This window comes from Xyrauchen texanus, chromosome 9 (genome assembly GCF_025860055.1).
Source record: "Xyrauchen texanus isolate HMW12.3.18 chromosome 9, RBS_HiC_50CHRs, whole genome shotgun sequence".
Classification (NCBI taxonomy): Eukaryota; Metazoa; Chordata; class Actinopteri; order Cypriniformes; family Catostomidae; genus Xyrauchen; species Xyrauchen texanus.
The window spans coordinates 23569569-23594552 of record NC_068284.1 but is presented as its reverse complement, the minus strand read 5'-3'; the positions used below and the strand labels follow the sequence as shown (position 1 = coordinate 23594552).

General features: G+C 36.6%; 1 protein-coding gene across 2 annotated transcripts in view; it reads right to left on the bottom strand.

Moving 5' to 3' along the window:
* Window positions 1-24984, bottom strand: part of LOC127649558 (cohesin subunit SA-1) — a 70553-nt gene that overhangs the window by 14188 nt on the left and 31381 nt on the right. For both annotated transcript variants that reach the window (XM_052134714.1, XM_052134715.1), the window contains exons 2-18: window positions 6962-7119; window positions 6739-6844; window positions 6149-6301; window positions 4911-5007; window positions 4627-4703; window positions 4331-4535; window positions 3753-3904; window positions 3566-3639; window positions 3351-3474; window positions 3158-3256; window positions 2999-3078; window positions 2800-2907; window positions 1476-1590; window positions 1194-1311; window positions 898-1001; window positions 189-281; window positions 10-99 (exon numbers count right to left, since the gene is read on the bottom strand). In XM_052134714.1, the coding sequence (XP_051990674.1) occupies window positions 10-99; window positions 189-281; window positions 898-1001; window positions 1194-1311; window positions 1476-1590; window positions 2800-2907; window positions 2999-3078; window positions 3158-3256; window positions 3351-3474; window positions 3566-3639; window positions 3753-3904; window positions 4331-4535; window positions 4627-4703; window positions 4911-5007; window positions 6149-6301; window positions 6739-6844; window positions 6962-6990 (1824 nt within the window). In that variant the 5' untranslated portion in view covers window positions 6991-7119. The remainder of the gene's footprint in view (window positions 1-9; window positions 100-188; window positions 282-897; window positions 1002-1193; window positions 1312-1475; window positions 1591-2799; window positions 2908-2998; window positions 3079-3157; window positions 3257-3350; window positions 3475-3565; window positions 3640-3752; window positions 3905-4330; window positions 4536-4626; window positions 4704-4910; window positions 5008-6148; window positions 6302-6738; window positions 6845-6961; window positions 7120-24984) is intronic.

Here is a 24984-nt window from a genome sequence, read left to right as displayed (position 1 = left end):
AAAGCTTACCTTCTCCATTCTCCCAGCGCTATACACGTCTAGGTCAAAGAATTGTGGGATCTGTAGGAGGTTGGCTACTTTCTCTGAATCTGTCTGGTACTGAAGGTGGAAGACAGGTTTATCAGTGCACAAATTATCCAGTTATGTTGTGAGTAAAACAAACATAAGACAGAGTCGTATTGTCCTACTTTTGAGAGTAACATGGGAAGAGCCATGATGAAGTGCTCCGTCAGTTTGTTTTTGTCATCAATCTGAGTCTTTCTTTCTTTTGCAGTCAAAACCTTCACAACAAATCAGAGACTCAATACTGAGAGCCAAAAACTCTACAATAAAATGACACTGACATCAAGATTAGTACATTTTCATCCATTTACATTTATGCATTTGGCAGACGCTTTTCTCCAAAGTGACTTACAGTGTACTTATTAAAGGGACGAATTACTGTCATTATTTAAAGTGAAGCGCTTCTGAAGACTTTGAATGTATGTTTCTATGTGTGTGCAAATATTTTAGTTTTTTGTCATTTTTTAATCCAGATGTTGTTGATGATGCATAGTGCTAATTTTTAAATAAGAACAGGTTGAACTTAAATTCTAAACTTCTAGTAACCGAGAGTACTTGACAACACAATTGGTTGAAATGCCAATACCCAATCAATATACTTTATCTTTTCAGAAAAGCACTGCACACAAGTACATCAGACCAGAATTATGTATGCAAAATGCAAACTAAATGAAAAACGAAATAAAACAAAATGTAATTAATAAATATGGGAAACTAATACGTTAACTATTAGTACCTTATGGTAAAGTGTTACAGTAAGAACTCTTTAAATGTACTGCTTACAAGAACAAGAACAGGCTAGGGTGTAAACTGCTAAGTCAATGGAAGTCTTACCCTTTTTCCAGTCCCTCTCCCTACAGGTGGGTGGGCTTCAGCCGCCTGACGAATAGTACAGACTGTCAATTCGATCAGAGCACCCTCCTGCCTGTCTGACAACACTATAGACAAACAAAAAGATGGAGGGAGAAGGTGAATGAGAGTGAAGCACCTTTAAAAGGGATTAAAAAGCCAGATATGTGGATTTCTGACACAAATCTCTCTAAGCTATCTCTGAGCTTGTAAAATATGGCTCACAGGTAATGGTTTATCTATTACTGGCACCAGTGCAACCTCTTTGAGTGTGTCCGTACCCTCCTCTCCCTGCACAGGTTCCTCCAGCAGCAGCTCCGTCATACACTCCCAGTCTTTCAGCAGTTCATGTGAGCTCTCCCACAAACTGTCCACTAGATAAGCAGCATGCTCGTGCAGCTGGAAAAACAAGCATGTTCACATTAAGCACTGAAACACATCATCTCATGAACAATATAGATACTTATTATTATTTGATGATATTTGTACACAACAACATTTCAACCAAACATGTGTCATCATAAGTGGCTAAAAAACAGTTCTGGCTGTAACAGTAGCTTTACCTCACTCTCCAGAAAGAAGAGCACAAGCATGCGGATGAGGTTTCCATTTGGGCTGCTCCTGCCCCTGCGCTTGGCCAGAGCTTCTTCTGCCTGAGGATCATGTCTGCTGAACAATCTACCCATGACGCAAAGAAACAGAGAGAGGTAGGTCAGTCTTGTTTATAGATGTGCACCAAGTGTACTTTAAGATCTGTTTAAATATCTGACCTCTCAGTCTTTCATGCAGTTATCTTATTTAATTTGACCAATTACTTTTTCAGTTGTTTACCAGTTGTTTATGACAAGGGTTTTAGTTTTATATTTGTAATTTTATCCCCTTTTCTCCCAATTTGGAATGCCCAATTCCCACTACTTAGTAGGTCCTGGTGGTGGTGCAGTTCCTCACCTCAATCCGGGTGGCAGAGGACAAGTCTCAGTTGCCTCCGCTTCTGAGATCCTCAATCCACGCATCTTATCACGTGGCTCATTGTGCATGACACTGCGGAGACTCCGCATGTGGAGGCGCATGCTACTCTCCGCGATCCACGCACCCCATTGAGAGCGAGAACCACTAATCGCGATCACGAGGAGGTTACCCCACGTAATTCTACCCTCCATAGCAACCGGGCCAATTTGGTTGCTTAGGTGACCTGGCTGGGGTCACTCAGCACAGCCTGGATTCGAACTTGCGATTCCAGTGGTGGAAGTGACAAGGATTTTTACATAATTTTATAGAGATTGCACTTTAAAGAGCAATTTATATTTATTTAAATATTTAGGGAGCTCAGCATAGTGAAACCAATTTTTGTATATGAATTTCCATTACTTTTTAGGAGATAAAAATGTATATTTTTAAGTTTTCCATGACCGTGAAAAACCCTCATGTTCATAATATTCAGTGTACAGTGTAGTTAGTGTATGCCGGGTATAAAATATCCACATTATCAGATCATTACAGATAAAAGTACCATAAAAAGGGCCTTTCTATAAACTTGAAAAGAAAACATTCTTGTTCATTTTAGATACTTTTCTGCATTTTTACTGATATATGTCCTCAAAAACAGGGGTTAAAGCTGTATACAAACACTGCGACGAGCCGTGCTTGTTTTGGGCAGGCGAGGCAGTCACGTATAACTACCACGTAGCCATGTATCCAGTTATGTCAGTGTTTGTTTCTCAAGTCATTGGAAAAGCATGACTAGTTTGTGAAAGGTTAGTCTGCCAAGGCCAACATCATATCAATATGTCTACCCACATAACCATTCTAACTCTCTACAGAGAGTTGTCATGACTAAACTATCCTAAATGATTAAATGTAAAGGTTACACGAAGGAAGCTGACTCACTTTCGATGCAGGAACTCCCCTGCAGCCACGGCAACAGGCCTGTGAGCAGAATACACCAAATGATAGACATTCTCACAGTCCTCATTAGACAGAGCGTCCTCACTCCCCCTGGATGAATGAAGAACATTTGATGCAGAAAAGCTTCAAGACAACATACACGGCAGTTATGTTTACCAGACAGCAGAAAGACTTAACTTACTGTAGGATTAATGTGACCAGTCTGATGGCCTCGACTGCAACATCATACTCTTTATCCAAGGTCATGGACACGATACGATCCTATAAGGAACATTTTTAAATATCAAAATGTAAAAGAGATTCCGGGAATTTTAATACCACACCTGAAATGCTCTCTTACCTTAAACCGGTTTGTGAAGAGCTCAAGTTTTGGAAAAAGTTCACGGTTTGTATAGAGGTTTTGTAAGGCTTTCAAACACTTCAACCGCACTTCACCTTGCTGAAAATGGAACATTATGATATTATAAAACTGAAAATGAAATGCTACAGGAGCACAAAAAAGCTGTTTATTGGTGTTTTCAGAGATTGCATACCCGGTCATGTAAGGTCCATCCCACGTATTTCAGATAGCTGTCATTCAAGAAGGCATCACTATACATTTTCATCCACACACCAATCTCCTCTATACAGATTGCTCTGATTTCAGCAATTGCATCCCTGTCAATCACACATAAGATATGATTAGACATTGCTGGCTATGACAGCCCTGAAATGTGCATCATTGTGAGGGTCTACAAATTTAAATCACCTATAACGATGAACAAAAATTCCCTTGAAGATTGAGTTCATCATGTTTTCGATTTCATCTTGGTTTTCTTGGAGCTGGTGAGAAAGTTGAATCATGTGAGTAAATTATCATCTCGAGCAAATTATCATAGCCTGGTAAATCAGGGCCTACAAATGAGGTATACCTAGGAGCACTTAGTGTGTAATACCTCTTTCCTCTTTTGGAGCAAAAGTTCGAGTTTCTCATTGGCTCTCTTTCCCACCATTTTGTTGCGTTCTGCTTCATACTGTCTTTGTGTGTTGTCCTGGTGGATGCTAAGGTTCAACGCCACATTCACCAGAGCTGTCATGAGCTTCATGGCTGAGGACATAAAAACAAAGTGACTGCATTTCTTTGAGTGGCTGAGATTCTCCAAGTAAGCAACATGGAGGGGAACTTAACATAGGCACAAACTGCAAACCTTCTACCTGCTTGTCAACTCAACACTATTATGGTTAAGTAGGTTTGGGGAGAATGAAACCTGTCTTTATTCCTGCAATTCCATTTAGTGACAGTAGTGGTTCAGAAATTATTATATTACCCAACGGAAAATTATTTCTCTTGAAACAGATAGTTTGTCCATCACGGCATTGTTAAATCAATTTTGGTATGTCAGTCACCTCAAATAAACAGAGCCATCGTTTTTACACTTTTTGGGGAAGTCAACTTTCAAATGGCTTTTTAAAAGCCAATTTTGGCTGCTAGGTTGTGTGACTAAAGTCAGATCAAGAGGTGTGGGGTGTTTACCTGCTAGAGTGCTGGTGTGTCTGAAGGCTCGGACCTGAGAGTCTGAGAGCCCCGTGAGCAGAGAGATGACCGTGTCCATCATGTACTCATCGTAGATGATGCTGTACTGGCACTGACGGATCAGGACGCTGATAAACTCACAGAAATTGTAACGAAACTTCTTCCATAATGGACCTGATATAGTCAAAGGGTAATCTCCACTGTCCTACATTAAAACGCCAAGTACAATCTATTCAGATTCTAGTTCAGAAGTCATTTTAATAAATAACCATTAGTAAATCTAAAAGAAAAGATACCTCATCAAACTCTTCTGTCATTTTGCGAATGATTTCTGCATTCTGCATATTGCGAAACATTTCAATCCTAACAGTGCCTGAAATGAAGGAAGATCAGTAAAAAATAGAAAATAAAAATCAGTACTATTGTGAATGAATAACAAATTATTAATATTCATGCATAATATTTTTAGATTAGATTAGATTCAACTTTATTGTCATTGTGCAAAATACAAGTACAGAGCCAATAAAATGCAGTGGGAAAAGTCATAAAAACTCATAATATGGAGTGAGTTATTTAGTACCTTTACAGCCAGAGCACTGGATGAAGAAGTTGATGAGGTCCAAAAGTGCAATATCTCTATCCTGCTTATACGACTCGATCCAGTCATCAACCACTGACTGAAAGATTCATAGACAGCTGTGTCACCATTTCAATTCAGTGGATGAGTTGCTCAACACCAGCTCCTTTGACAGCACAATCTGATTTTGTGTATTAAGTAAGTTGGTAGCACTTAACAACAAGGTTCCATTCGTTAACATTAGTTAATGCATTAGGTATCATGAACAATATATTGTTTACAGCATTTATTAATATCTGGCAATGTTAGTTAATAAAAATACAATTGTTCATTGTTCATGCTTGTTCATAGTGCATTAACTAATGTTAACAAATAAAATCAAAAATCTATTAGAAAGTTGAAAAGTAATGTTCGTTGTTAGTTTATGTTAACTCATTTTGTTAACAAATAGAATCTTATTGTAAAGTGTTACCAGTGAGTTTGACAGTGGATGTCATACATTTAATAATTAATTACAATAACCATAACAACACCCAATGTATTACGCACTAATTTCTTTTCCAAATGACATTTCTTGAATATTTTTATTTGTAAATATATTTTGTGTGTGTGTGTGTGTGCAAAAGATCCCCTATCTATTTAAAGGATTAGTTCTCTCAAAAATAAATATTCAGTCATTGTTTACTCACCCCTGTATTGTTCTAACCCCAGATTACTTTCTTTCTTTCTTTTTCTTTAACACATAGGGAGAAATTGAGAAAACTAATGTGCATTAGACTTTTGAATTATACTTTTGTGTCCTTTTGAAGTTTGAAGATGTGGTCACCATAAACTACCATTGTATGACATCACTGAGAACAATTGTTTTTCACAATTTCTCCCTTTGTGTTAAGAAAAAGAAAGAAAGTCATATGTGGTTATAACAACTCAGAGGTAAGTAAACAATGACTTAATTTTCATTTTTGGGCGAACTATCCCTTTAAGGGAGTAAACTGTCCCTCCAGTTACATTTGTCTTTAGCATATTTTTCAAAATGATGATTCATACCAAAATAACAGAATTAAATTGAATCTGACCCAATTATAACCAAATCTGAGATTTCATGATGCATCACATCATTTAGTAAAGAATCATAATCAGAGCAAAATTGTACACAATTTATAATACATTAGGCACCTAAAGATGTTTTAAAGAATATTTTTTTAAAATTTTTTTCTCCTGACCTGCATAGCATCCTATACCTGCATAGCGCTCTTTCCCTGTTTGACAACCTCAAACAGAGTGACAGGATCCCCCTCTCTGTACTGCTGGGCCATGCCATTGGCCTTCCGCCCGCGTGGCGCTCTCGCAGAGCCCTTTTCCGATGGTGACTTCCGAGGCTTCTTGTTGGGTGCCTGAAGGAGTAGCAAATTTAAACTACGAATAACACAGGAAAGTTAGCCTCACATATATTTGTTTTCCCTGTAGTCACAGGACTCAACAATAAAGATGGTCTGATGGTCTAAAGCCAGTGTGAGAGAGTTTGGAGCCAGTTGATGAAACAGTCACTTGCCCTATTGGGCCAATGCTGCACTTTTATCTATATAGTTGTCTAGCTCGCTAATATATATAATTGCAAGAATAACACGTGATAAAAAATTAATTAATTAGAAACAAAAAATAGTATTACATTTATTTTTTCTGACAAATACAAATTTTAAAAAAATGTGTGGCGAATGAAAAGAGGAAGGGGGAAATTTTGTGATTTTTTAACTTGCTGGCCCTGCAGAACATATCCTTATTGTTGAGCCCTAGGTCAGCAATGTAAATATAGAGTTTGTCAGAGGCGTACAGGTGGTTTTCCAGGCCTTCCTCTCTTCTTTCGACCCTTGACATCTCCAGAGTCATCCAGCTCACTCATACTCATACTGAGACTCACTGTGTCCTGACCCGAGTCCCTGTGGACAAACACACACCACAAGCGCTGCATGAACATAGAGCATCCACTCATTCTGTAATCCAAACTGCATATTATTTTAGCATGTTGTTTATGTAAAAATAAAGCTTTGTCTCACTGTAGCACTGGGAGCTCTGAGGTGATCATGGTAACAGACAGACAGTTTGTGTGTTACAGATCTGGTGTCCAGTGCTGTGTGTTCCAGAGTGTTGCTGTTTGGAAACCTTTCAGTGTTGTGTAAGTGCTGATGACAGTATTAACACTGCAACTCTGAACCTATAGACAGAAGAGAGAGAGAGAGAGAGAGAGAGAGAGAGAGAGAGAGAGAGAGAGAGAGGAGAGAGAGAAGAGAAATATAATTTAAAACAAGTTCAAAAGCAAGTTTATATACTCCTATAGTGAGAAATCATCTATTTACAACATCAGTTACAGATGGAGCTTTTGATGTATGGTTAGAGGAGGGATCAGCACAATAGGAGATCTATTTATTGATAATACTTTCATATGTTTTGCCCAGCTAATGTTAAAGTTCAACATCCCACGCTCTCACTTTTTCAGGTTCTTACAACTCTGTAGCTTTATATCAGCACACTCCACTCATTTCCCATCTCAACCACGCAGCTCTCTTCTAGACTCCTTTTGAGACTTAATTCTTGTTCCAAGGGGTTTATTGGGGCAGTTTACTCCCTATTAAATTCCAATAATTTGGAACCCTTGACCCAGTTAAGGAATCAGTGGGAGGAGGAGCTGGGTTTGTAGTTTTCGGATGGAACTGGGAGGGAAGCTTTAGATAGGGTACATTTCTCTTCAATTTGTTTATGACATAAAATTATCCAATTCAAGGTTTTACATTGTCTTCACTAGTCTAAAACTAAACTCACCAAGTTTACACCTAGTGTCGATCCTATGCGTGACCGATGCAGGCAAGCACCTGCCACACTTTCGTATATATTTTGGTCTTGTCCAAAATTAAAAAATCTCTGGCAATCAATATTTTTAAAGCCTTTTCACATGTTTTAGAAATACCTTTAGAGCCTTCTGATATTACTGCAATATTTGGAGTAGTCCAAATATACATACTTCTAACTAGGCGACTTATATTCCTGAAATGGAAAGACAAACTTCAAGTTATGGATTGGAGATCTTGCACATCATTTGACAATGGAGAAAATTCGCTATTCAACAGGAAGATGTGTTCAGAAATTTTAGATTACATGGCAACCATTTCTGACATATTTAGAAAAAATGGATGTTGTTGAGAGTACAGTCTAGTACTGCTGACCCCATGTTACATGTAGGTATACTTATACTGCACACATACTTTTTTTTAATTTATTTTTCTTTGTGAGTTCTATTTGTAATCTCGGTGACCCCCCCATAAACATATTTTCAACTGATGTCAATGCCATGAACCTGATAGGTTCCTTAGGGTTTGCAACATTGCAGGCCTGGCTGAGACATTTTGGAAAGTGTACAAATTGTTAAAAAGGCTAAACAGAGACACCAACTGGCCATTTGATGAACTGCGGCAGTACATCATTAACAGAGGTGTCAATCTCCATAATCACAGGAAAGAGTTCTAAAGCTTCCACACACATGCCAGCATTAGATATTCAGCCTAATAACACATTTTTTTTTAAAAAGAATCGATTCTGTTTAATCAAGTGGCTGTTTTCCCCCCTGGTTTTCTAAATCTGATATTTTGGTCAATTGATTTGCAAAGGTTAAATGTCAAATTAATTTGTGGCACTGACTGGCCAAAAGTTAATAATCTGATTATTTTGTGTAAGTCTATATGACTGGTAACACAGCATTATGTGACTGAACATGAATGTTTGATGATTTACTAGAACATAACGGCAATTATAATAAGCATTTCAAAAAATCAGTAATACATAGTAATAGATGACATTTTGTGTTTGGATGTGTGTGCATATTGTTCTGACCAAAGTTAAATATCACCACTAGGGGCAGTATGAACCATAAAGTACTTGACCTTAAATTATTCTTTGATAGAATAACAATACATGTTTTTGGATCATTTCTAGGCCTATAAAAATTTTAATTAACGTTCTGTTGAATGTAATAGACTATAATGTCAATAAACACTGTTTGAGTTTTTTTTTTCTTTCTCACTAACAGAATACTAAACTCAATAGAATGAAAAGCACTTCTTGGGTAACAGTAGGGGGCAGGCTAAGAAAGTTTTCATTCAAATGTTCCTTCTCCACTAATACTTAGGTGAGGAAATGCACAAGAGTTGAATCACACAGTCCACACTCTTCCTTTCATATAGAAGAATCTCTGTCCCTTTCATGCAAACATCTTCGTTACAAAGATACAAAAGGGAAACCAGCCTTTAAGTTTTTCCACAGAGAAATATGGACTTTGAGAAATACGTTTTAATATGTCATATTGTCTGCGAAAAAGTAATGACATAAATCAAAAGTATTACAGTTTGCTTAATTTATCTAGACCATCACTCATCTCAAATCAGTGCTATAAGATCAATGTAGATCAATTAATGAGACAAGACAGAAGACTTTTTGCTTTTTGAAACATGCACTACAGGAGGGGACTTGTGTGTTTGATATATTTCAGTGGTGATAGATTTAACTTGAGATGTATATTGTCCTATAGACTGCCACTAGATGGCTGTATACTGTAGGTGTCTTGGAGGTCTCCGTCTTTACAGGTGTAAGAACTACACTGACTCTTTGTGATCGTCGATATCGGTGGACGATATATTATTGGCAGATAACTTGAAAAATCTAAATATTATTATTGTGCTGATAGTGGAATTACCACCAATATTTATGGCAATAATTTATTATTTATATTTGCTTGCGGCTGAGAATCTATGACTGCTTGGGACTTCTCAACTTCAGGCAGAGAATCGGGCAGCCTCAAGTGACAGTCTCGTGCGCATGCACAGCGTCAGAGACAGGTAGTGTTGCAAACCAAGCACATGTCACTCTGTGAGGTTTATTTCAACATCTCTGCACCTTTTTATGTCATTGTGGGGCTGGTTTTTCTACTGTAAGTAACAACATGCTATTTCCCCATTTTGTATGTTTCATGAAGCAATTAAACAATACGAGACAAAAACATGTACGTTTGTTATTTGGGGGAAATAATTTGTTCTTATTAAGCATACACAGTATAAGGACAACAGCATATTGTTCCTTTAATAGCAGCAGTTAAGAGTTTCAAAGCTTTTAAATGACACCTATTTTTCAAATAAGTTGCTTTTAATTAAATAGCGTGCAGTTTTAGGTTAAAAATGATACATTAAAACTTTTTAATATTATTATTTTAATTATTGGTTATCGGTCTCAGCCACAATGTGTTGAAAATGTTTCATGCTGCTCTCTTCCATTCAATGAAAGTGGATGGGGACCAGGGGATGTCAAACTCCAAAAAGAACAAAACTGCACAATATCAATTAGTCAATTCAACTCATGCATTATATTCCAAGTCTTCTGAAGACATATAATACCTTTGTGTGAGGAACAGTTATTCACTGGAAATCTTGCTTGACACTCGTGGTTACCATTCACTGTACACTGTATAAAAAAGAGCAGCTTAGACATATGGCAGGTATGGGTCAGGAATTCAGTTACTGTTCACATCAACCATTAGAATGGGGAAAAATGTGATCTCAGTGATTTCAACTGTGGCATGATTGTTGGTGCCAGACGGGCTGGTTTGAGTATTTTTGTAATAGCTGGTCTACTGGGATTTTCACGCACAACAGTCTCTAGAATTTACTCAGAATGGTGCCAAAAACAAAAAACATCCAGTGAGCAGCAGTTCTGCTGAACAGAAACACCTTATTGATGAGAGAGGTCAACGGAGAATGGCCAGACAGGTCTGAGCTGACAGAAAGGCTATGGTAACTCAGATAACCACTCTGTACAATTGTAGTGAGCAGAATAGCATCTCAGAGTGCACAACATGTTGAACCTTGAGACAGATGGGATAGAACAGCAGAAGACCACATTGGGCACTTTATTAGGACCATAGTGTTCTAATAAAGTGCTCTGTGAGTGTAAATAACACTTTTTGAGTTCCAATGAAGTCATACAGGTTTCAAAAGACATGAGGTGAGTAAATAATGACACAAAGTTTCCTTTTTGTGTGAACTATCCCTTTAAACTGAACCAGTTTCACAAACCCTGACAAAACCTCAGCCCAAAGGCAGAGAGCCAAATTGTAAGAGATTTTTCTAGCTTATATGCATTTATCTATCAGGCTTACAATAAATACACTGCATAGATCAAAGCAAAACAGAAAATTTTTTGTCCTTTTTCTCCTTCAACTCTCTGGTTTATACATTTCTATAATGACCTTTTAACCCCGTCCTCTGGTGCAACATGAACACATGGCAGCCCTCTAAATATGATCTCCCCTCCCCCACTACTGTCACATTACTGCTTAATGCTCACAGCGGCCACAGCCAGATTACACCTCACTGACACCACGTCTACACTGCAAGTAACATGACAAAACTAGAACACACCAGGATCAGAAATGAATCAAGGTTTGAAGTAAAAATGCCAAAGAAATTTACCAAAACACTGCACATATTTAAAATGTAGGGGCAAAAAAATGTCCCTATGGTTATAGTTCTGTTATCTTGCCTAATATTTGATATATTTTGTAATATTCTATTCTAAGCCTTTCTAGTTATGGTTTAGCATAAAGGTAGCAGTATTCTGAAGTAGAAAAACATATGCAATCATAAAGGGAAAGGTATATTGCTCATTAAAGGTAATGGGCCTTATGCACGAAACACATTTCTAGGTTAATTGTGTGTAAAACCGTATTTAGGAAAATGTATGTTTAGACAAATAATAATTTATGTATGAATAGATTTATGATCGATTTACAGAGTCTATGTTCAGAATGCAGGCAAATCAGATTTTTTCTCAATTCAGATCTTTTCAGGCAAACTGTCCGCCCTAATAATGGCAAGTGATCAAATCAGATTTGCGCGTGCAGACATAACCAACCTATCTGCCTGGGTTTCTTTGGTAATGATGTAGACGTACCCACGTGACGATGCTTTCAAAACAGATGCGGGAAAATGGAGGTGCATCATCTCGCTGTCCAAATAAGTGTCCTCTCCAGTAGCGGTGCAGAACTCACACAATGATGATGTCATATATCAGTGACTGCTGCATGGAACATCACAATATTTACTCCTCTGTCGTGGAGTTTTTCTTGTGCGACAGAAGAGACTGGTAAATATTGTGATGTTCCGTGTAGCAGTCACCGTTTTTTAACATCATCGTTGTGTCGCGTTAAGAGTGACTCGTTTAGAGTTAAAAGACCATTTAAAATCCAAATTGAGCAGCTAGAGTGTCCGGACTGAGACGCATCTGGAAAAATCTGATTACAGTCGCATTTTAAACCACCGATGTGGTTTGAATCATTCAGAAAAATCAGATTTCATGTGTTTTTTGCTGTCCAGACTATCAAAAATAGATAATGCAATTGTAGCTCGGCTTCGTCCAGCATGTATACACATTAATCATTCCACAACTAGACTCTCCGTTGTGCACAGGCATGTGCACATGACAGAGGTGATACACGACATGCATTTAACCCAGCATATTTGTCTGCCTTCCTTAAAATATCAGATTACGCGTTGTGTCATGTATATTTGGAGAGACAGATAAAGACTGTATCTTGACTATGTAAAGAACCGCTGTAGCTCAATTATAACTGCTAATTTAAACGTACCGATTGTCTGAACCAATGGCATAAGTTTGGGATGGGACCATCTATTTGGTAGTGCTCGGGAAACCGGCTGGAAAACAGACATTATTTTTGCTATTCCGTTTGATGCTACTAGTGGCACAGAAATTACACACATTTAAATAAAAAAATTACTTCTGACACTAGAACACACTCGTTATAATCAGCAAAGCTGTTCATATTGCATGTTCACAAAAACTTTGCATGTTGCATTACTCGCTCTCAGTCTAGACAGGGTGAAATACCAACTGACAAGCCGAGCATGAAACACCGTCCATTAAACCCATACGCTCATCAAAACCTCTGCTTAGCTCAATGAACACAAAAAGGAGCCATGCGTAAGCCAGACGCCATGTGAATCTGTCATGTCAAACTATTTTCCAGACTGCGTCTTTAGTTTCAATCATCTGTGGGAGGGTTAAGTGATAAATGTCTAAATAAAGGTGTAAGAGAGTGTGTTCCTGTTGTTTCTGGAAGTGATTCAGTGAGTAAGTGCCTGTGTTTTATTGATTTGCTGTTGCTGAATTCACGGCCTGACACACTCAGAATACAATGAATGTCACCCAGGACATCAAATTTATATTGTAAAATCTATCTAAAATGGGAAGCTGTCAGAGTGTCTAGATTTAAAAATATTTAATCATAATACCTATTCCAAGAGGATTTCTTGAAGGGAAAAGAGAAAAAACATAATCGTCCAAATGTGAAAAACATTAAGAGCGTGGGTGTTACAGACGACCTTCAATCTACTCCCTGTATTCAACAGTTTTAATCTGAGTCACATTGAAACTCTAACTCCCTCCCTCCCTCTCTCTCTCTCTCTCTCTCTCTCTCTCTCTCTCTCTCTCTCTCTCTCTCTCTCTCTCTCTCTCTGTCTCTCAATTCAAAGTGCTTTATTAGCATGAAAAGGTTGTTTCAAATTAACAGAGCAGGAGAAACAGAAATAGAACAAAAAGTAGTAGAAAAAAAACAGCAATGGAACAATTGAACAATAGTAACAATCAGTAACAGAACATTTCCAAACAAATATGTAAAAATTAACAGCTAAATACAAAATCATGCACACATGGACATGACCACATAACTGTACTGAACCTTACAAAAATCTAGAGTTCTGACAAACTTGCTGCAACCTTGCCAAAAATGTCCCACTCATTATATACACTCATTGTAATTCACCCACCGCAGATGTTTGCCAGAAGTTTGCAGCTCTTCATAGGTAGTGGTGAACCTGCAGCAAATCTTTGTTGACAATGAAGAGTTGGTAGCAAAGCTTATTTGCTCATGAAAATAAAGAGTAGCGAATTTGCGGCAAGTTTCCCAGAACTCTAAATTTTTGTAAAGGGTGTCCTAACCAGTCCATGCAACCAGTTTGTCCACACTGAAGTGCACATGGTAGGTGGCATGGCACAATCACAGTTAGTGAATTGGATTATTTAACTGGATTAAATAATTATGTGGAGTGGGATTTTGCACAAATACATTTACACAGTGGGCGGGGCAAACCCGACACAGTGCAACAAAGCATCAGTCTGGTTTTGGAAGTATACACAGCCTGATCTCATAATTATACACCCATCAGCCACAACATTAAAACCACCTGCCTAATATTATGTAGGTCCCCTGCAGGCCGCCAAAACAGCGCCACCCCGCATCTCAATAGCATTCTGATATGCTATTCTTCTCACCACAGTTGCATAGAGCAGTTATCGGAGTTACCGTAGACTTTGTCAATTCGAACCAGTCTAGCCACTCTCTGCTGACCTCTCTCATCAACAAGGTGTTTCTGTCCCCAGAACTAACACTCACTGGATATTTTTTGTTTTTGGCACCATTCTGAGTAAACTCTAGAGACTGTTGTGTGTGAAAATCCCAGAATATCAGCAGTTACAGAAATACTCAAACCAGCCTGTCTGGCACCAACAAACATTCCACAGTCGAAATCACTGAGATCAAAATTTTTCCCCATTCTGATGGTTAATGTGAACATTAACTGAAGCTCCTGACCCCGTATATCCATGATTTTTTGCACTGCAATGCTGCCACACGATTGGCTGATTAGATAATTGCATGGATGTTTGTTGGTGCCAGACGAGCTGGTTTGAAAGAAATCTGAAGATTTGGATTATAGATAACAATTTTAGGGATTCATTTTATTATGGTGCTTTATGTGGTTTATTTAGTTTTTTGGCTTATTGTGAAAACTCATTTTGTGTCCTATGCAAACAAAAATAGTTTTTATTCATGTGAACATATTGGTTAAAGTGATATAATCCTTTAAAACATTGTATAGGGCAGCAGAAATCACACAGAACTGAATGAAACTGTTAAAATGTCATATTATAATGTCAACTGGGTTAAATGTGATGGCATTTAACTAATCTCATTGATTATAAATTAAATGTAATTAACAGATTAATTCTATGAATACAGTATTAATCAATTCAAACAGTACATTTACACATTTGTATGTTTCTATAGGCAGTAATACGTAAAATGATGACATTTAGATGCTGTAAATACGTATTTTGTACGTTCCGGTGTCTATGCAAACGGAAGAGAATGTAAGTTTGCTAGAACCAAACATACATACCAAATCTCATGAGATCATGTTGGTATACAAGAGAGCCCACCCATGACAGACAAAATTATTCAATCGAGTTAGACTTCCTACACTCCAACTACTTACATTTCTGCCTATATGTGAATATTTTGCAATAGAATTAAAATATATTATTTTTATACTTATAATCAACAACTTTAAATCAATTGTTCTATATTTTGCCATTGTTTTTAATTCGATTTAATTCAATCATTTGCAATGCTTCATTGGATTGTGGTTCTTTTCCTCATTAAAGATGGTAAGTACACAGTCTTATAACTTTGTCCTTTTGTCTGACTTTCAAATTCTTTTTCCTTCAAATGCAGATTCATCACAGAGGTGGTTGATTTGGTAGGTTTAAAATTATTTTATGAAAGCTTAATCCCTATTGAAAAGATTAATGGGAAAAATACTTCTGGATCCAAGATGGCTGACAAGGCGGGTGGGCACTGATGCACTTTATTGAAAGTAAATGTCTTGTCAATTGTGGTATTCATGGCTGGTTCGGACAAACAAGAGATACTGTTTAATCGCTTATCACATTTTCACCTCTGGTTAGGACACGGTGGGCAGTGCAAGTGGTTACGACAGATTTGCGCTGAATTTGAACAGGCATCATTCACAAAGTTTTAAATTTGCCCTCTGCCCCTTGCATGTTCGTTAATTAAATATTTTGACTAATGTGATAATGCTTTTAGGCATGTAGGATTCTCAGATAAATCCATTCCACAGAATTACATAGATTTTCCCCCAAAATCAGATGAGAAAATGCAAAATAATTTAATTATTTAATTTTGTAAACATATTTTAATTTGAAAACAATGTGCATTTATAGTTGTTGTTGTTGCTAGTTTGTATGTTTGAGTTGAAAAATACACATTTCTACATTATCAGTAATCTGTTTGTGCATTTTCCTTGATAACCAAGCAAGTTCACTCATGATACTATTTGTTTATTTTATCGCAATCGCATATCTATCAATCGCAATATTAACCTCAATAATCCCTAGGTGGGATTAATTTATGGTTGCTCCTTTTGTCCTTCAGGGCACCTGCTACAGACATCAGGATGCTACAAATCTTTCAGCTAAGAAATTTAAACTTTGAAATATTTAAATATTTTATTATTTTGCGAACATAATTGTCTCAGATTTTTTCATATTTTAACACTTTCAACCGAATTATTCAATTTTTTTTTGTATTTAGTAAGCATGGAGCATTTATGACCTCATAGTAATTATAATACTACATGGAATACTATTATAATTTAAAAAAAATTGTTACACAGCAGGAACATTTAAAATGAACTAAGTTAAAAATTTTAAGAAATGGTGACCATTTACAAGACCTGTACCGGTTCCTTACTATGCATAAATACCCACTCTCAGTTATAATGGTCTAGAACAGCCACTGGTCTGCCTACGGTGGCCCAACTCTATGGCCAGGCTGGTGTTTGCTCACTGTGTACATGGTAAATTCCATTTTTTATTTTTGTCAGTCACCATGGTTAGGTCGTTTGCTTCTAGGTAACCCAAGGTTGTTTCTCTCTATCTCTCTCCAGTCATGTGGATATATGATTAATGTGAGCTACTGTGAGTGAAAATAGTGCCTTTTTTATTTTTACAAGAGATCTGTCTTCTCTAATATAATCACCTCTGCTTCACAGCTCCCAGAGACCTCCTGAGCAATTCTTCCCCTTCATTTTTTAACTTAATAAACCTGAAAATACAGTTAAAACTATATCTCAACTTTCTACACCATGTTGGTTTTGATTTTTTGTTTGTTTGAGCTTCAATTAAACAGACTTGTAATAGAGACTGTTTAGCCCATGAAAGAACACTCATATTAAAGCTGTACTTTTATGCCGCTTGTATTCATAGAAAATAGCTGCCCGGGACATTCCAAAGATGGCTGCTGAGTGGACAGACTTGACTTGAAAGACACTTTGCTTGTAAGCTTTACTAGGAAAACATTTGTCATAAACATAAATGTAAATGCTTATTGACATGAAATGTCAAGCAGTGTCCTGTAGTGTGGCATACCAAACTTAAACTCTAAAACTATTTTAAATAATATTTATCTAATTCTTGTATAATTATTAATGCTGTCAGTTGATATTTATTCACAATTAATAACATGATTTTCATAGTTAATCGCAGATATTGAAAGTACTGAAAATGTTATCTAGACACACTTTCTGTTAAATTTTTTTTCAAAAACGTGACAAAGCCTTCTATAGTATAAAGATAGAAATGCACTAAAATAGCACCAATTCAAGTACCACTAGGCCTAAATGTTTCCTAAGTCTAAGTGAGAAGTTGACTAAATGAAAGAACTGGTCCTTGTAGGTTGAGTGTTCATTGCAGTGGGCATTAAACAGTGATATCTCATCAGTGCCATTAATCATATGTTTGGCTTTTAAGTGATAGATAAGATTTGACGTGCTTATGTGGTAATACAATTCTGCCTTACAAAGGCTGCAAAAGTCTTTCTCTGTGTTTTGTAAGAGGTCTTTCCCCCATCACTAGACCGCTGACATGAAATCGCTGTTGTGTGTGTATTTGTGGTGTGTGCATCAGTGAAATAACCGTGGATAGGACACATCCCATATGTCAGTTTTCAGAATGGAGCTGAATAAATTGGCAGTATCTATGCGTTAATCGAGTTAAAGAAAAATTTAATTGTTAAACATTTTTAATTAATTGCAACGTTAAAGCGCTAATTTTGACAGCTCTAATAATTCATTTTTCCAGACCTTTGTTAATAGGACTATTTAAGCTGGGCTCAATATAAAACTGAATTCACAACCCAAAGTTTGTGTCTATGTTGTCAATTACCCAAACACACTTGTGTTAAAATCATCCTGGTTATAAAAACTCACTCAAAGCTTTTTTGACCTTTATGCACATTCATGAACTGCTGAGCAAGTCTTGCCAGGGACATTGTAATAGCTTATTACTCGTCAAACAGCTTTTATTTAATTATGCTTGTGGTTTAAAGGCATAACAGAAATTGTTCAACATTCTCAGAGGGATGCAATTATTTTGTCAGTGTTTTTTTAGTGTTGTTTTTTGCTATATACTGGCTGCCAACCCAGGACCTCTGCCAAGCTTAGAAGAGACAATATTATTGAACATTGACTACATTTTAATCCATAATGGCCTATAACCAAATGCACTGTCTCACAAAAAGCCAATGAGAGCATTTAAAAGACACAATGAGCAGTGCAAAGCACAGTAAGTTTTGAATGTGTGCAAAGCCTTTGGCTTAGAAACTGGGCTCTTTTAATGCAGCACAATCCAAGAACTACTCTAGAGTAACTCTACTCAGGGAAATGGATCTATGCATATGAGTTACAAATATGTCAATATTACATAAATGACCGTAACATACCCACTAGCATTACAACAATTTTTCTATTTACCTAAATAATAGCTACAAGAATGTCATTGAATAAAAAGTCAACCTTTCAGTGCAAACTAGTGTTGTCACGGTACCACAATTTCCATACCACAGAAAAAATTAGCTAATATGACAATGTGCTATTGAACACACTCATTTAGCCTATGTAAAGTAAAATTTCAATGTAAATAATAAGTTAAAAGATATGCATGTTCCCTTCATGTTTCTAACACTTGTTTGTTTTTTATCAGGGCCCTACTGAAATCTGTTATATTTTTTCCCCAAATATTTGTTCCCTTTTATTTGTATAATTTTTCCAGAATTCCATGTTTATATGTTTAATTTAATCAAAACATTTTCCTTAAAATAAAAAATAAAAAATTACAAGCAAAAAATAGAACTACTACTTATCTACGTATCAACATACCATTAAATTTTTTGACACAATTTTATTCAGTACAAAAGCACTCTTGCTTGTGATATATTGCTTTTTTTTAAATTATTTTTACAATCATTATTATTATTATTATTATTATTATTAATAATAATATTTTTACAGTGAGGATTACATTTTACTATACAGTTATAATATATTTATGTTGCAGTTTCTTCAATTTCAGACGTTTAGCTTTTATTATGAATCGTGCTTTTATTTTGACGTGTATTTTTGACAGAAGTTTAACCTTTCCAGATAAACAGTTCGCTACATGGTCCAGTGTGATCATTAAAGAGCAAATGCTGTGATTTAATTATATAACTTATTTAAAAATAATGCTTCAGAGTGGATTAGTGCTCTGCTCTGTCATCTCTCATACAACGCGAATAATTCTCATAGTCTGTGGAGTCAGTGTATGAGCGGTCTGCTTCACACATTAATTTAAAGCTCATGCAGCTCACACAGACTAAGTTTGCAGCATTACGTGGTTTAATAAATCACACATGTCACAATTTTAATTTGATTAGTTGCTCATTTCAGTGTATAAGGAGAAATACAGAACACACTCAAATAAGCGTGTGAGCATTTGAAAGCAGTTGTGTGTCAGTAAGACAGAGTCTGGGTACCGAATTAACTCGGTGCTCGGTACTACCGGTACTGTAGAAACTCTGGTATCATTACATCTTTTTTATTTTAGTACCAAAGTACCGGTACTTTTGACAACTCTAGTGCAAACATAACAACTTGCTTTTAAACACTATCACCTAGGGCTGTCATGATTATGAAATTGGGCTGACGATTAATTATCAAACAAAAAACTGTGATTATGATGATTAATTGTCTTTTTTAGGGCTGTGACAATTAATTGTCTCGTTTGGGCTTTCACAATTAACTGTCATTTTTTAAAGTGCTTTTTTCAGTGTGTGTGCTTCATACACTTTAAGATCACATTTTTACATACTTAACTTCAAATATATCAAATAATAAAATAGGAATAAACTATGATTTAATTTTAAGGCTTTAAAAACTTAAGAATGTAATGAAAGATAATGTTTTAAATATACAAATATTTCTAAACACTTAAAATACATCTCTCTTTTTGATCAACTTTAGTTTTGGTCAATTTAACTGCCTCTCGCATGACATAAGCAACCTGGCATGATCATGCGAGATATGACGCGATACATCTGGAGGTGCAGTTCGATTTGTTTACAAGAGAACGCTGTTCACAAGCTTAATTGTTTCTGCTTTAATTTGAACATGCCAGCACGCTTACGTCATCGGAGAGCAACCAGAGGTAAGCAATTATAGCGAAAAGGACTTAAATATTGATCTGTTCCTCACCCAAAGCGATCGTTTTGCTTTAGAAGACATTAATTTAACCACTGGAGTTGTATGGATTACTTGTACAACGTTTGCCTGTCCTTTTTGTTGATCACCATCCACTTGCATTTTATGGACCTACAGAGCTGAAATACTCTTCTAAAAATCTTTGTTTGTGTTCTGCTAAAGAAAGAAAGCCATAAACATCTGGGATGGTATGAGTAAATGATGAGAGATTTTTTATTTTTAGGTGAACTATCCCTTTAAGGAAAATTGCTACAATGGACCTGATGATTACACATAATAAGACACTGCATTATCATGAGAGTGTTAGGGTTCTTTCACACTTGGTTCGATTGTATGGACCGAACCAGAGTTTGTTTTCCTCTCCCTCCTGCTGCCCCCACTGGTCTCTGTTCACATCATATTATCTGGGTCCGAACAGAGGAATTTAAACTGAAACGAAGCTAAACGAAAAGTCTTTCAGGAAGTGTCTCAGCTGTTGGCCCGCACACGGCTACCACCGGACCTACCAACAGTGTAGGGAAAAAAAAAAAAACTTAAAAGTGACAACAGAACCATCAAGGACCACAACAGCCGGAGTGGTTCAAACAGAAGAAAGTGGAAGTGGTTCGACCAAATGGATGCTATCTATGGCAATAGACCGGTGAGCAATGGGAGGGAGAGTGCCCTGGACTCTAATTCTAATGCCAACACTGCGTTTTTGGAGTCCACGATGGGGGATGTATGTTTTGTTACATTAACTCTATACTCTGTTTGGAAGCTTCACTTTATTTAGTTGACCAGCTACTGGAAGCTTGCTTCTAAAACAACCAGGCCAATTTAACTGTTACACATGTGTAAGATCACCATGCAACAACTGCTTTATGCCGCACAATGAGCTAGTAGCTAACAGCTGGCGGTCGTGTTATTGTTTATGGTCAGTAATGTTTGTGTCACGTTTAAGATTGTCATGGCAGTAGATGATGATCAGCCTATAATCCCACCTACGTTGAGGCGGCACTAAACTACAGTGGAAAAGCAAGCTCAGAAAAGTAAAGCGAGCGGAGTCAAGTCGAGTCAAACGTTACGTGCAGTGGAAAAGTGCCATATGTCAGCACAACACCAGGTCCACACTTTTAAAACTATCTATTTATGTCATTAAATTGCAGATTTTGATGTAAAATAATCTCACTAGGACATGAGGTGATTTTAATCTCTGCGCTGAATGTTTACATAATGACATTCGTAAACCAGATGGTATCGGTTTTTGGTATCGGAGCATTTTTACAACTTTGAGTACAAGTATTTTGAGCACGGTTGAATGTTTATATATTTGAGCGCGGCTGAATGTTTATGTATTTGAGCGCGGCTGAATGTTTATGTATTTGAGCGCGGCTGAATGTTTATGTATTTGAGCGCGGCTGAATGTTTATGTATTTGAGCACGGTTGAATGTTTATGTATTTGAGCGCGGCTGAATGTTTATGTATTTGAGCGCGGCTGAATGTTTATGTATTTGAGCACGGTTGAATGTTTATGTATTTGAGCGCGGCTGAATGTTTATATATTTGAGCGCGGCTGAATGTTTATGTATTTGAGCACGGTTGAATGTTTATGTATTTGAGCCGCTGAATGTTTATGTATTTGAGCCGCTGAATGTTTATGTATTTGAGCACGGTTGAATGTTTATGTATTTGAGCGCGGCTGAATGTTTATATATTTGAGCGCGGCTGAATGTTTATGTATTTGAGCGCGGCTGAATGTTTATGTATTTGAGCACGGTTGAATGTTTATGTATTTGAGCGCGGCTGAATGTTTATGTTATGTCATTTGTATTTGAGATGGTATCGGTTTTATGTATTGGAGCATTTTTACGAATATAAGTACCAGTACATGAGCACAGTATCGGACCCGATACTGGTATTGGCATCAGGACATCTGTATAAAATTGGTTTATGTACCATTATATAAATAAATACAAATAAGAGGTTGACCAATATTGGATTTTGATGATATGATAATGTATTGAAAGAAAGAATATTTTTATAGCCTAGATTACATTTTCTTCATCTTTCCTTCCTGTGATGTTCAGATGTCCAAATTTAAGACCTCTTTAGATGATAATTAAGACTTTTGTTGTATCATTTAAGATATTTATGAGTTTTTATGACCTTACATTTTGGAAAACTAAATTCAAGACATTTTAAGAATTTTTAAGGATCCGCAGGAACCTTGTTTATACAAAAACACACCAACTAAATCAAAATTCTGTACTGAAATAAGGTTTAAATAAGGGCTGTGTCTCGTTTTGAAGGCTGCGTGCTAGGTAGGACACATCCTTTGAAAGCTGCAGTATACAGAGTGTCCTCCTTTAAATAAGCCTCGTTTAAATGAGATGGCCTTTGTAGGACAAACGGAAACGGAACATAACATGGTTGCTATGACATCACGTCTCTCTTTAAAAAGCGCGAGTGCTTTGAGTGAGAAGGGAACAGAGTCCCTTTGGAAGGGAATGTATACACCTCATGCATCCTCCGAATTCCTGTGAAAGATGGTCGCATTCGAAGTGTCATACTCGCTTTTCTGAAACAAGACAGCCTCGATGACATAAGCAGCCGACAAATGCGACCTCAGGAGGATGCATCCTTCCAAACGAGACACAGCCAAGGAAAGCCCAAACAATCTTTAGTGCTTGTTGAGATAAAATAGGTGAAGTGAGAAATCCAGATTCCATAAAGGACATCTTGTAAATAAACAGTCCTGCATGCTGACTGATCTCTCACATGTGCACTCTCTTTATTCAGCCAATCAAATCAAACCAACAGCTTATGACCTACAAGGGTTGCCATGGTAATGCATGCCTTCTGGAATACATGACATGCATGTTAAGTGCTTTACAGTAAAAGAAACATACGCATGCGTGGAGCACAATCACATACTTGGCAATTGCTACTATCACTCACACTCTCTCTCTCTCTCTCTCTCTCTCTCTCTCTCTCTCTCTCTCTCTCACACACACACACACACACACACACACACACACACACACACATTTACAGAAACAATGGAGCTATTAATCCACAGGCCACAAATGGCCATATATCTTGACAAGTAGCACAAGTGTGAGAGACAGTTGCATTTCACAAATATTGACCCTCCTGCTCAATATAGAATGAATTACTTTAAGATTACATTACATATATTTATATATAAATAAATAAATAAAAACTGCAGGGCAAACATTAGTTAATGTGGGTAAACTGAATTACAGCACTAATTGACTAAAAAAGAACTGCTGTCAGTTTGCTTAACCTAACATCTAAATCTCACTAACACTATACACACATTGCATATATATATATATATATATATATATATATATATATATATATATATACACACACACAAGAAGTGGGGACAAAAAAAGTATTGTTCTATTTCAAAGTATTGATTTATTTTATCAAATGTAACTGTCAATATTCTATTTCCTAGAATTAACGTTTTAGTCATATATTTAAAAAGTAGTTTAGGGATAAAAGAGCTCTTTACCACCACTCATACCAGAAGATGGAGTGTACTGTGGCATTAGATCACAGAGTATCATAATACAAACTAAGAATAAGATAGAAATATGTCTGTAACTAGTTTTGTTTGCAAGTACTGTATGTCTGTGCAGATTGTCTGCATAGCAAGATTACAATGGTTTATATGAGTTAATAGGCCAACTGATATATCGGTTTTACCGATATATCGGCACCAATAGTTTCTTTTTGTAACCATCGGCTATCAGCAATTTTTTTTTTATTATTTATTATAATAATTTTGATTTTTTTTTTTTTAAATTGTTATTATTATTCCTTAGTTTCCAGTTAGAACGCTTCAGTTCTACAGTCTAACAACGGTCTCTAGAGATGAAATAAAAATGATCACTTTTGGAATTTGTTGTGTCATGTGATTACGCTATGCACAGAGACGGACACTTAAGAAGCTGATTTAAAAGGTAGATAGAGAAAAGCCAATACTGTACACATTGTCATTACATCTAGTCATGGTACAAAAAATAATTTAAGAATTTAAGAAAACCAAAAATTTATAGTAGGTTATTTGACAATTAATTAGGGATGCACAATATGTTGGCGGCCAATATAATATTGGCCAAAAACCATGAAAATCTAAATATTATTATCGCACAGTTAAAGGAATTACCTATTCCCATTATGATTGTTGTGTTCATATTTCGTAAATTATACAGTGGAACTGTTACAGATGAGTGCTGTAACAAGCATCTGTGAATGAGGCATATAGCAGACATCCATAACATACACAAACCACCACTGTACTTGCAGCCTGGCTGTTATTATAAATATTACAAAGAGAGTGGCGCAGCTTTGACTGCTGCCTCCATTTTGCTGCCTGCCACCTCTCTCTCATTGAAAATTAATAGGGAAAGCGCGGTGACCGCATCACGTGTAAAACTGCCTTAAAGGATCAAAAACTTTTTTTTTTTTTTTATATTGAATCGGCTACAATGAGCTACAATAGCGGTGCATCCTAACAATTAATTTGTAACTAATTGCTGCATTGGAGAACTGCTTGTTTGCCGACAAGCTGGAG